At 39.7% G+C, this 12,917-nt stretch overlaps 1 protein-coding gene across 1 annotated transcript in view; it reads right to left on the reverse strand.

Moving 5' to 3' along the window:
* Positions 1–12,917, reverse strand: part of mtor (mechanistic target of rapamycin kinase) — a 96,610-nt gene that overhangs the window by 42,024 nt on the left and 41,669 nt on the right. Inside the window, 1 exon segment of the mRNA XM_039799787.1 lies at positions 1,710–1,785. Within this exon segment, the coding sequence (XP_039655721.1) occupies positions 1,710–1,785 (76 nt within the window).

The following is a 12,917-nucleotide window of genomic DNA, read 5'->3' on the forward strand; positions in this document are numbered from 1 at the left end:
CCTTAGGACATGCCATTTCTGTGTCTCTAGCTTTAAATGCTATTGGGGGGGGGAGGGGGCAAGGTGGAGGGTGGGAGTGTGGCCTTGACCAGCTTGTGGCCATGGTTGTAGCTCTATTTCCTCATGGGCGGGCCAAATTCTCTGGGCAGCTGTGGACGGCAGGCAAAGCAGAGAAAGAGGCAGTAACCTTTCCCCTTATGACGACATAAAGGGCAGATTCCAGATTGGCCCATCTGAGCTTTAAGTCGGAGAGGATACCCAGGGCTCAGTTTACACCTATCGCCATTTCTAGCCACTGGGGGACCATAGGCAGGCTAGGGGAACTCATATTAATGTTAAAAAACCTCATAAAGTGACATTTTCATGCTATGGGACCTTTAAGATGCTTTTACAGAGAAAAATAAATGCAGTTCACAAAGGCAGAAGGAAAGTCCTTTTCCATAGGAGTCCTGATGGTTGGGAAAAACATTCAACGTGACCACTTCATAAAATTTTTATTAAAATTAGAAAATGCTATGTTTAGGTTATAATCTAAATCTAATCTATAATCTAAGTCCATCACTGTTCACATTTCATGTTTTATTGTTTTGTCACTCGGGTAAATGTGTTTTATTATTTTCTCTGTGTTAGATTTTGATGTCAATGTTATAAATGTTTTTAATACTGTAAGTAGTGGTGACATTAAGAGATATACTGGTTTTGTCTGTTCTATAATCATGAAGTTCATGATTGGTACTGCTTCTAAAATAGACTGCCCAGTACATCCAAACAACAAGCAAACTAAAACCACAGTTACAAAATGATGCAATTTTGGTTATTCGAGACAGAGAAGGATCAGAAGAACAATTTAGATAATTCATATGGAAAATCTATGTGATGGTGTCCAATGCATATCCACTGTTTAACAGTTGTTTCGTATCTGGACCAGGTCCATCTACACAGAACATGAAACACTGAGGAGATATCAGTAATATTAAGTAATAATAGGGAGTAGTAGTCCTGTACATGACAGAAGAAAAAAATCCATACAAATATTGACATATTCTGTGGCTTTCAACATAGACCATCATAAGTCGCATAGTGAGTCATAGTAAATTAAGCTATTTAGGGACCTTACAAACCTCTCGCCATTAAGAAATCATCATGGTTTCTATTTTTTGTATGAAACATATCCTTTTACCACTGGAAAAAAGTCCAGAGTAGTTTTTTAAGAAATACACAGCAACGACACATAAAAAGGTGTAAAGAAAATACGAAGATCCTGTCCATTGGATGAAAAAGTCCATAATTTTGCTTCTTGCTGTTGACTACTGATCAGCATAACAGATGGTTTTTCCATGTGCTGCACATTAGGAACAGGGTGTTCTGGGAGTATGTGTCTCAAATGGCCCTCATCCCCATGTTACAATGTGTGTATGGGGAAATGGCATCCCGTTAGAGGTGTACGCAGACAAGAGATCACATATAATACAGCACGGTTACTGGCAGCTAAGCTAACTAAGAAAGTATTTAGTCTGAAAATGCATCAAGAAATGCAAAGGACTGGTTAGGGCTGTTGCTAAATGTTTAAGTGGCTAAATGTTTTTTTGCAAAAGGCCCTCTGCAGCAGCGTCCCTGTTGTACCGTTGTGGTGGTATGATTGAAAGAGGATTTTTGTCCCAGTGTCAGTCTGAATGCAACATAGGGTAAGAGGGGGGAAAAGCACTCACCAGTTCTCCAAAATGCTTCATGGCGTACTCAAGCACCCCAGATGCCGCTTCTGGCTGCTGCAGTTTATTGTTGATGCTGCAAGATATGACAAAAACAAAGTCTAGCTTTTAGACCAATTTGAACACAAAACTTGGAAAACTACAATGTGTGGACAATATATAGATGCTTTTACTATTGTTTACAAAAAGCCATTTGTTAAGGTCAAGCTGTCTCACCACAGAAATATGTCTACAATAGCTAAACTTACTTTACAAGCGGAAAATCATAAATCATAATCAATCATTTTCAGTAGATTTGCACTTCCTCGTGAGAGATTACATATCACATAGATGTTGATAGTTTGTCAAAATGTCTAACTGACGTTTTCTGGAAAGAAACTTTTGACATGTTTTGACATAGCTAAAGCTAACATTGATTCCCCCGTGCAACCATTTGTAATGTAATTGCCTTGCACTGACGTCTGTGTTGCTGCTAACTCAATAGTTGACCTGGGGAGGGCTTCACCAGCCAGCACCAGAAGGTTTAGGCTTTCCTTCGCAGATCCATGCAGACACCAACCAACCAGCAGGGGTCAGTTGTGCAGAGACTAGAGGTCTTCATGGGTCTAAACACACCGTAAAACCCAAGACCCGACCCAGAACATGGACAGGTTAGGATCCACGGTTTATACGGTAAACTGGGTCTGAGTCGGGTGGCGTTCAACAAACCCCAATTCCAGTGAAGTTGGGACGTTGTGTAAAACGTAAATAAAAACAGAACACAGTGATTTGCAAATCCTTTTCAACCTATATTCAATTGAATACACTACAAAGACAAGATATTTAATGTTCAAACTGATAAACCGCTCTTTTTTTTGTGTGCAAATATTCACTCATTTTGAATTTGATGCCTGCAAAACATTCCAAAAAAGCTGGCACAGGGGCGTGTTTAACACTGTGTTACATCAACTTTCCTTTTAACAACACTCATTAAGCAGGAACTGAGGACACTTATTGTTGAAGCTTTGTAGGTGGAATTCTTTCCCATTCTTGCTTGATGTACGACTTCAGTTGCTCAACAGTCCGGGGTCACGGACTACACATAGACTAGACTACACATATTTTGCGCTTTATAATTTGCGCACATTTTCAATGACAGACAGGTCTGGACTGCATGCACGCCAGTCTAGTACCCGCACTCTTTTACTGTGAAGCCACACTGTTGTAACACATGCACAATGTGGCTTTGCATTGTCTTGCTGACATAAGCAGGGACGTCCCTGAAAAAGACTTTGCTTGGATGGCAGCATATGTTGCTCCTAAACCTGTATGTACCTTTCAGCATTAATGGTGCCCACAGATGTGCAAGTTACCCATGCAATGGACACTAACACAACTAGGGATGCACCGAATATTCGGCCACCGAAATACTTTTATCACCGAAACAATACGGCCGAAATGTTGTGATGACGCAAACAGAAGCCGCGACCACACGTGTGTCAGTACCCGATCCGTTCCACCTGCAAAGCGTCTCCTAAAGAGGTTGAGACGGACCACAGAGTGAAAACAATGAAAAGGACGCTCTGCAGCACACGTTTCAGTGAGATCTATTCGGATCCTCTGCACATCATCGCGACTGTACTTGATCCGCGTTATAAAAAAAAATATCATTACTTGGATGCGGGAATAAAGCAGGGCGCACGTGAAATCAGGCCGCGATGGATGCGGAGAACCCGCGTGGAGACAGAGCACGCACGGAGCAGCGCCCAGTGCAGGAGGAGATCAGAACGCAGAAAAAAAAGACTCGTCTCTCTGTACCAGATGAGGGACATGCACCCTCCTTGTCTGATATGTTCAGTGAAATCCTGCAAGAAAGTGCCTCAAATAATAATAATAACAATAATAGGTAAGCTATTCTGTTCTTAGACTATCAGATTGTAGCCATATTTCTGCTAGATATTTTTTTAATTAAACTTTAATATTGATGTATACAATTGCAATGCCTTGATTTTAGTAAAGTTAGTACCAGTCATAGCCATAAATGCAATGGTACTAATAATTGGCATAATTTCTTTCGGTGTTTCGGTTTTCGGTCTTGGTTTCCTCTTTTTCAGTTTTCGGTTGCCGATTTTAGCCCCGATTCACCCCTCCCGACAATCTTAAGGATGCTCCGATTATCGTAAAATAATCTGATCAGATATTCCTGCCGTGTGTGGTGTGTTAAGACTGCTCTCGTCTGCTCGGAAGGACGTCGGGACCGCTCCGATCTCAAATCGGGGATATCCAACATGTTGGATTTATTCGGCCCGATTTCTCCTCGTGTGTGGTGTCCCCCGGGGACAAACGAGCACGCAGCCTGTGTAAAATAAATAAAGTTGATAACATAACTACATCCACAACTGCAGTCCACCAGAGTACATGGAAACGAATATATGAACGTTTATTAATCTGTGTAATACCTAACGACATTTGTATGAGAAAAAACAAATCACCTCCATATCATGATGTAGCAAGTATAGTCCATGCTCGCGTTGTCTTCTTTGACCATCGCCTTTATTTTGATAACGTTTATTTTCGGTTAAAAACACACTACAAACTATCGCCACTGCATCCTCTTCGTCCGCAATGATTGTTTACTCTGAAGTCACGTTTGATCTCGAGGGATTTTGCGAGATTTCCCGTCTGACCTGGGAATGCTCGGGAGTCAAATCGGTTCGTGTGTGATGTGTTGATTTTGCCGTGTGCTGCGCACCACACACTGTACGACCAAAACTGTTAGACCCGTGATTTTTTATCACCGTGTGTGGGGTCTCTCAGGATTGGAAAATAGGCCGGTGAACCAGGCTTTAGAACGGATTTGCAAATCATTGTATTCTGTTTTTATTGACATTTTACACAATGTCCCAACTTCATTGGAATTGGGGTTTGTATTACAGTCTGTTTGCCATTATGTGTAGATCAGACAGGCTAACCATGATAGAAGTGCTGTTAGTGTGTATTCGAATTGCATCTGCGGCTACAAGGTGCTACCAAATGACCTGCGCGAGCAAATGCCCCTGCTCAGGAGGTGAAGGGTCAGAGAGCACAGGACAGGCAGTAAATTAGCAATGCTAGCAATAGAAGCCATAGCAACAAGCCATTGTTATTTTAGTTTAAAAAGAAAAACAGCCAGAGTTATCTTTATTATGCTAGAAATAACAAAACGGCAAAGCTGATTCTTAACGAGCCGTGTTTGTCATGATCCGTTACTGTGACATCAAGTGGACTTTTAAACTAAAATAACAAGTGGATTAGCCTTGCTGTTTCAATCAGCAAGAGAGGAATAACAGAATGGATATATTTTACCAACTTTCTGGGCAAGGAGGTTGGCCAGGCACAGGGGAGAAGGCTACTTACGTTACATTAGGTAAGACACAAAGTTTTGTTTTGACAACTTGTAAATTAACGTTAACTTGTAAATAGCAATCACCTATCAAATCGGTGCCATGTCTCCCGGGTAATGTATTTTCGGGTCTGCTTTGGGCACAAATATTTGGACCTGTGAAGACCTCTAGCCGAGTCAAGGTTGTCTTCACCGGATTCCCACCCACAAACACAGCTGTGATTATTAGAATGCAGAACAAAGCCAGTGGAACTACTAACCCCGTTTTCTCCAGGGATGAGTGAGAATTGTGTCCCTGAACTATCAATGTAAGAAAAGTAATTTACCCAACAATGAGGCAGTTTTACCATTGCCAACTAAGAAATCTGTTTCAATGCATTTTGGCAATGTAGAATAAATGTTTACTCTTTCAGCAAGGGGTTTATTGTGAAAAATAAATGCACCTATTGACATTTGTCACACTTGTTTCACAAATGGTGCGTTATCTGTCAAGACACCGCAATTCCCGTTTGTACACCCTCCACTCACCCGCACCGCCACCACATCTGGAAACACTCATATGAACCGCAAGTCTATTATATTTCCTCAACTAAAAAACCTGTGTGCAGCCACAGCCAATACATCTGTAAAATGTAGCGTTTGAAGAGAGCTGGTATGCAGTGGAGTTCCTGAGGACAGCAGGCAAAAGTTGATGAAGGATACTTGAGCATATATGTCCGAAATCTGGTTTGACAGAGGGTTAAAGGTAAAAGGTTTTGAGGGTAAAGGCCACAAAATGTGATGAAATGGCACAGCAAGTGGCCATGCCAAAGCTTAGGGAGCTGCTGGTGCAGGCTGCATGATGACCGGTAAAATAACAAAAAACCACAACAGGAGCTGTCTTGTACATAGTTAAAAACATAAGACAATCTGACCGCTAGAAATAACTTTCAAAAAGCACTCACTGCCTTCAGGGACTCAATGCTCTGAGTTGCTAGTCATGTGCCAATATGTGTCCCAAGAAAGACTTAATGCTACTAAGGATGAACCGATCCTGCCGATTCTCTCCTGATACCGATTCCGGTACACAAATTCAAAGTACTGACGATCACAGAACACCGATACTAGTGAGGATACCAATACCAGCGCTGTTTTTACTTTTACAATTTATAATCTGTGTGGACCTGACTGGGATAAATCTTCTACGTGTTATAATCATTTTTAACTATAAGTGTTCATACAACATTCTATAATTAGGACACAATTTAATAATAAACAGTGCATCCGGTGTTTTGAATTGGTACCCATCAAGTAAACTTATAAAGAAGGAACAGTCATCACATACATCATTAGTGCCAAGCCTTTAGCATTCTACAGGTATTTGATTGTAATAGAGAATAGTTGTTATTTATAACTAACCAACCATCAAACTGTTAATGATATTTAATAATATTCAGGATGGCTAATGTTAGCCAGCTCTATCGATAATGTTTCCTATTATTTTTAGAAGGTGGCGCTAATCGCCAAATTTTATATTATTAATTACGGGTTCAGTACTTGTTACTTTGTTCGTCAATGAACCTTGACCGTATACATTAATTTGGAGATAAAACCCCGTTAGTAAGAAATAATCATTGTGAAGGTGTAAAAGACACTGAGACACGGAGCTGCAGTGTTGGTGAGTAGCAAATATTACGTTCCAGCCTCTCTAGCTTAATCGTTTTATCATGATTAATATGTCGGACCTGCCCAGTTTGCTCATGTATCATGATGTAGCTGCTGCTGGACAGAGCCATGACACTGGCACCAATGCAAAATTCGAATGACGTATGACTCTTCCTTCTTAATAAGTTTCCTTGGTACCTGTATGCAACAAGAACAATTTTAGCCATGTGGGGTAGCTTCAATCATGTAGGTGACCTACAGAAATGTATTGTCACAATAGTGAAGCCCTACATGTATATCTTGTAAGCCATTTAAAAAAAGAGAGAGATTGTCTGAATATACCACATGCAACATCCATCCATCCATCAGCTATACGCTCTAATCACTGCACCATTTGTGTAACACGGATTGTGTAGCTAAAATTTCCTTAAAAAGTAATAGCTCTGTTCAAGTGTTCTTAAAATAAAATGGTATTCTAGTAACAAAAATTTCAGAATTGATATACAAGTTCTAAGAGCTATCACAAACTAAACCAAACAGTGATGCAGGATATCCTTCATATCTTTTGGTCTTGCGTGACAATGAATATTGTCCTTTGACACCCTTTAGTTTTTGAAATGATTTTTCAAAAGATCCTGGTATAAACAGATGACGGAGAGTGCAAGACTTTACGACCTGAAGGGAATCAAACTAGACAAGGATGTGACTGCATAACATGGGAAAGTGAGCTCATTTTAGTAAATAAGCATTTGTCTGTGACTCTCATGGGGCTTGATAGAGTGCCATGCACTCTTTCAGCAACCAATTAAATAAACACAACTACTATCCATTATTCTGACTACCATTGACGATATTGTCGTGATATGATATATGATGACATTGTTGTTAAACTTACACAGGTATGCTTGGTAATTTAAATTGGACCAACAAATTACTTGTTGTTGTCAAATAATCAACTTAGCATCAAATGTACAAATAACTGCATGTCACACCACACACAAGCTGCAGAGGTATGTGCTAAAGCTGCCCAGATGTGGTTTCATCTGAGGAGACAAATCAGAATAAGGGCCTTCTCTCCTGCGGACCCTGGAGATTTCATTGTCCCTCAGCTGAAGTCATCTGGCTGCCAGCTCCAAGCACACACAGTCTAAACACATCCAGATGACAAGGCTCACGTAAAGTTCTCCTCAAGTAAAAACTCCATCAAACTATTAGCAAGAAGAAAACTTCTTGAAACCACTGTCAAGCCTCTCTCTTATGCAGGGCCACAAGTCTCACTTCCTAACTGGAACTTTTCTCAGATTTGCTCATGTGAGACATTGACAAGTCAATGCAAAGAACTTGAGCTTAAGTCCCAACAATTGTAAAACCGTCATGATTTATTATATCATGCCATGACATTTTGAAAAATGTGCTGTGTATCCTGAATCAGATTTCTTTGTGGTCCAAATCTAAACCCTGAATGAGGTTAGCATGCTGCTCTTTTCGACAGAAGTTCAGGAGAGAAGATCCTTGACAGCTGATACTTTTAAAATGTCAGTCAGACTCTATATTGTAAACAAAACAAAATAGTCTGATAGTGAATTAACTAATTAATTAATTAGTGGTCTTTCATCTCACCTTATGACTGCACATTTTTATTGGCCCTTCTGTTACAAAAACAGAGCACTGCATCATTGCTATTTAAACATTTCTGACCAGAGGAGGAAGAAAAACAATCACCAGACTCATGCCTCGTATTTGGATTTTAACTATACAAAGATTTATAGTCATGTCGTATGTTTTTGGCATATTTTAATCAGAAATGTTGACTGAATATTTCAGGTGGGACCTAGGCATGCTGTTAAATTTTCAACACAGAGAGAAACAAACCACTTGAACTCTACTTGTGTGTCTCAAGGGTATAACACAAATTATTTATCACACTGCTAACTCTAAACCAGCATGTGTACATAAGATTCTGATTAATATAACACATTTAGCCATGATTACCCTGGGTCACAAAGCGGCAAGAGGGAGTAGAAATTTATATTTTCTTTTCAAATGTTAAACCATAGAAAAAAAAAAAAAAAATCCCTTCTACTCTACTAAAATAATCCATAATCCCCATCTCAACTATTCTAAAGTGGCTCGGCTATTTCGTTGAGAGGAGAGAGCATGATCCTTAGGAAATTGCAGATATTTCATCCCAGAGAAAGTTTGTAACTTTCTTGTGTTATCCTCGACAGTTCTGATAAATGTACAATGTCACTGTGTTGGCATTTTTGTTATGCATTTATTTCTGTTACTGTCTAATAAATAAATCTAAAAGAGAGGGTAAGATGTACGTGAATCTCACAGAAAGGAAAAAATGGGCCTCACTACTGGACCTAATTTAATCTAATTAGAAAGATATCCACTTAATCCTTACTGCTTTTTGGGCCCTTTGCTTGCCAAATGCTGACTCCATTCCATAATGTTGAACATAATAAGTTCAAAATGGGAATGGCTATCTAATCACGGTTCAAGGAAAAGCTGAATCAATGTCCATTGAATTGATTCACTTTGGGTTTAAATGCTGTAAACATATTTGTAAGTTTGGATATTTCTTAAAAACATCTTATATAATATTGGCAAATGTTATCAACAGGCTTTCAATGGAAGTACATTAATTCATCACTGAAGACTGGTGCACTGACACTGTCCTGCAGGTCTCTCATTAGGTGCAAGTTGTGAACTGCCAAACCCAGTTACTGCATTGTCAAAGCATGCACACACAAAAAAAATCTAGCAAACGGTTCAAATAGGAGTTGAACCGTATGTAGAGGTTAAATATGAAAAAATCACAATGTGAATCACAAACTAGTGGAGTTGGGCAAGAAGTTAGTTTGATCACTTTACAAAAGAGAAAATGCTGCCCATATACATTTAAAATGTTTGGTTCATGGTTTGATTCGGTCCTCACAAATCATTACATGTGACTAAGGCAAGCAGAAAGAGCAACTGCTTAGCTGGTCCATTAAAGTGGCAGGTCTTTCACACCACTGAGCCTTACGTTTGCTCCATTGCCGGAAAAGTGACACTAGCTGTCTGACAATTCTTTGGACTTTGTGCCTAAAATAAAAAATAAAAAAATTCATTCGTGTGGCAGCCAAAATGCAATCAACAATATTCCCAGACAGAATGAATCCAACTATCTAGCACCTTAGGTGAGTTCTTTCCATTGCACAGGCCTTGTCCGAGAAGACTACAAATAAGAAACGTGTGGAGGTGGAACTTTGCTGACAACACTCACTACACTGCTTCAACCAATGTCTCTGAAACAAACACTTCCCAAGACAACAGGGCATGAGAAGGCCCATCCAAGATGACCTCATGTTTACAAGAAAACATGTCAAGCAGTGGGAGTCACTACATCAGCGTGTTTAACAAAACAGTTCTTTTATTCAGGTGGCACAAGTATGAAAATCCTCAACACACACACACACACACACACACACACACACACACACACACACACACACACACACACACACACACACACACACACACACACACACACACACACACACACACACACACACACACACACACACACACACACACACACACACACAACACACACAAAAGCGCTACTGTATAAAGAAGAAAAATTAAGCTATAACACATTTAGCATTTTTAAAGAAATTTAAGAATGCAAACCTTCATGAACTTCAAATGATTCTCCTTTGTTCATTTTATCACAGTGACCAGTGTAGCATGAACTACATTCGTTTTCCTTCTCCGTCCAGAAAACGTTGCACCGACAATCCCACTCAGACATCAGTCATGGGCAATTAGAGAATGATTGACATGAATTGGTCCAAAACATTCCTATTTTTTCAGCTGGATGTGTTTTTAGCAGCAAAACCAGCTTTGAAAGAAAATGATACTGGACTACTGGCACGTGAATCAGTTGATGAATGAAGGCAGGTTAAGGCAAGGCTGATTTATTTCTATAAGCCCTTTCTAACAAAGACAAATCAACATGCTTTTTACTTTGTTTTGTGTACAAATGAGTTATCTAAAAAATACTGCTGCTTAATACTGACATTCTTCATCTTACCATTTGCTATTTTCTGAATCTCCCAGATATTAATTTTTTTTTTTTAAATTTTTTTTTTTTTTTTTTTTTTTTTTTGTTTTTTTTTTTTTTTGTGTGTATTGTGTTGTAATAGATGATTAATGACGTCATTGATTGAGAAAGCAAGCCCAGTTTTTCAAATGTTGCCCATAGGTGCTGCTTGAGCAAGCACAGCCCGCCCAGTGGCTTGTTTCAATTTGGTTGACCAATCACAACAGAGTGGGCCAGCTGACCAATCAAACCAGACTGGGCTTTTCAGGAAGGTGGGCCAAAAGCTCACACAGTGTTTCAGGTGGAGGTACTGCAGCAATGGGCAGTATGAGAACATCAAACCATGTAAAACTATTCTAGGAGACCCCAAGAGTACAAATATGATGTTGATGAGGAGCACAATAGGAGCTCTTAAATGTTTTGACATACCTAACGCTCCATCTTTTATTCAGATAATAACAGTTCAAAATCATATTTGAACAGTGTCATTCAACACCATCTAAAATATGGACTTAAATCTTAAACTTGTAAAACTCACACATCTTCTCTGGAAATGATGCACAACATGTTGTCATATACTGTAGATCTTGGCCTCTGTGTCTTACGAAACAGCAATGCATCACTGCATGAGATAAGCATGGAGGGATAGAAAGTGGTTACCTCACCTGCTTCCTTCCAGATTGCCCCGGGATGTGTGTGGCTAAAGGAGGGTTGAACTCATCTCTGACACCATCTGACTAGCCCTTTGTCTCTCATTTCTTAACAAACGTCAAGACAAGAAGGTGGTTGTTTCGTCACCGAGCAGATGCCGCAGCATGAGGAAACACTTAGTATCCCTTGACTTTTAAAGAATTTCTTTGAAATGACCAAAATCAGCTCTCCCAGTGAAGCTTATCATAAAGTTTAGTACTTTGAAATGTGGAATTGTACACAGGAAAAGGGTAAATAAACAGGGGTATCGCAAATAATGAAAAATATGTCCCTGTTGATATAGTATACAGTATATAGAGAAAACAGATCGATTGCATAATTTCACGCAACTTTTTATTTTTTTTCTCAAGGAAGTTGACGTGTTAGGGGGTCCATTGAGACATCAGCCAGAGAAACCATTCCACCCATGTTTACACCACAGTATCACCAGACTGGGACACCACTGCAGAATGTGTCTCCTGGGCTCCTCACCTTCAGGTCAAGAGGCCAACAGAACAAAGCGTCTCCAGTGGCCTCCAAAAAAAATCCTTACAGCTACCTCATTGGAATGTTGCTGTTGCAATGTGGACAAAGACATATGTATACTATGTTTCTGGTTTCCGCGGGTGACATATTGACTACATTTTTTAAGTGAAATTATCCATTAAAGATTTCCGATGAAAGATGCCAGTTCATGATATTTATTTTTTATTTTGTTCTATTGAAATTGACTCGTGCTATAATTGAGTTTTCTCCCAAACAAATGGGAACGAGTAGTGTCGTCGTAGTAGTAGTAGTAGAGTCATAAAGCAGCAAAGTACCAGCTATTGGTCAAAGAGGCAAAAGTATTTAGTATATTTATAGTTTTTATACTTGTACTGGTTACACTGTGTTCATAGTTATTGAGGAATTCTAGGTGCATGGAGATAGATACAGAAGTAGTTAAAGCTTATACAACTTCATTAAACAAAGTAAGAGTTTTCTGCATTTTCACACACCTCAATTAACGGTTAGACCTACTTAAATGCCTGAGATCACTCTAATACCCACAAAGCTAAAAAACAAACAAAAAAACAATGGGATCCCTAGATGCTGGCACAAATGGTTTTCTGTCCCACAATTTTTACATCCCAGTGTCACGAAACGTCTCTCTGAAGAAGTGCCACATGGCCAAATGTACAAAAAGCAGGGGGAATTCTTATAAAAGGGATAGTGGCTAATCCACCATTCTTCCCCTCCTGTACTGTCTGTCCCAGCTACTGGTTTGAAGGGTGGCGAGCAGATGGCCGCTGCCTGACCTGCATACGATGTGCGACAACAAGACGCCACCTGGTAGTCATCTCCAGCTTAAGCCACCAGACCTCTTGATGGTCTGCCAGGGCATAAAGTCTGCCACTCTAAGAGCTGGATACACTGGTGC

This window comes from Perca fluviatilis, chromosome 5 (assembly GCF_010015445.1).
Source record: "Perca fluviatilis chromosome 5, GENO_Pfluv_1.0, whole genome shotgun sequence".
Lineage (NCBI taxonomy): Eukaryota > Metazoa > Chordata > Actinopteri > Perciformes > Percidae > Perca > Perca fluviatilis.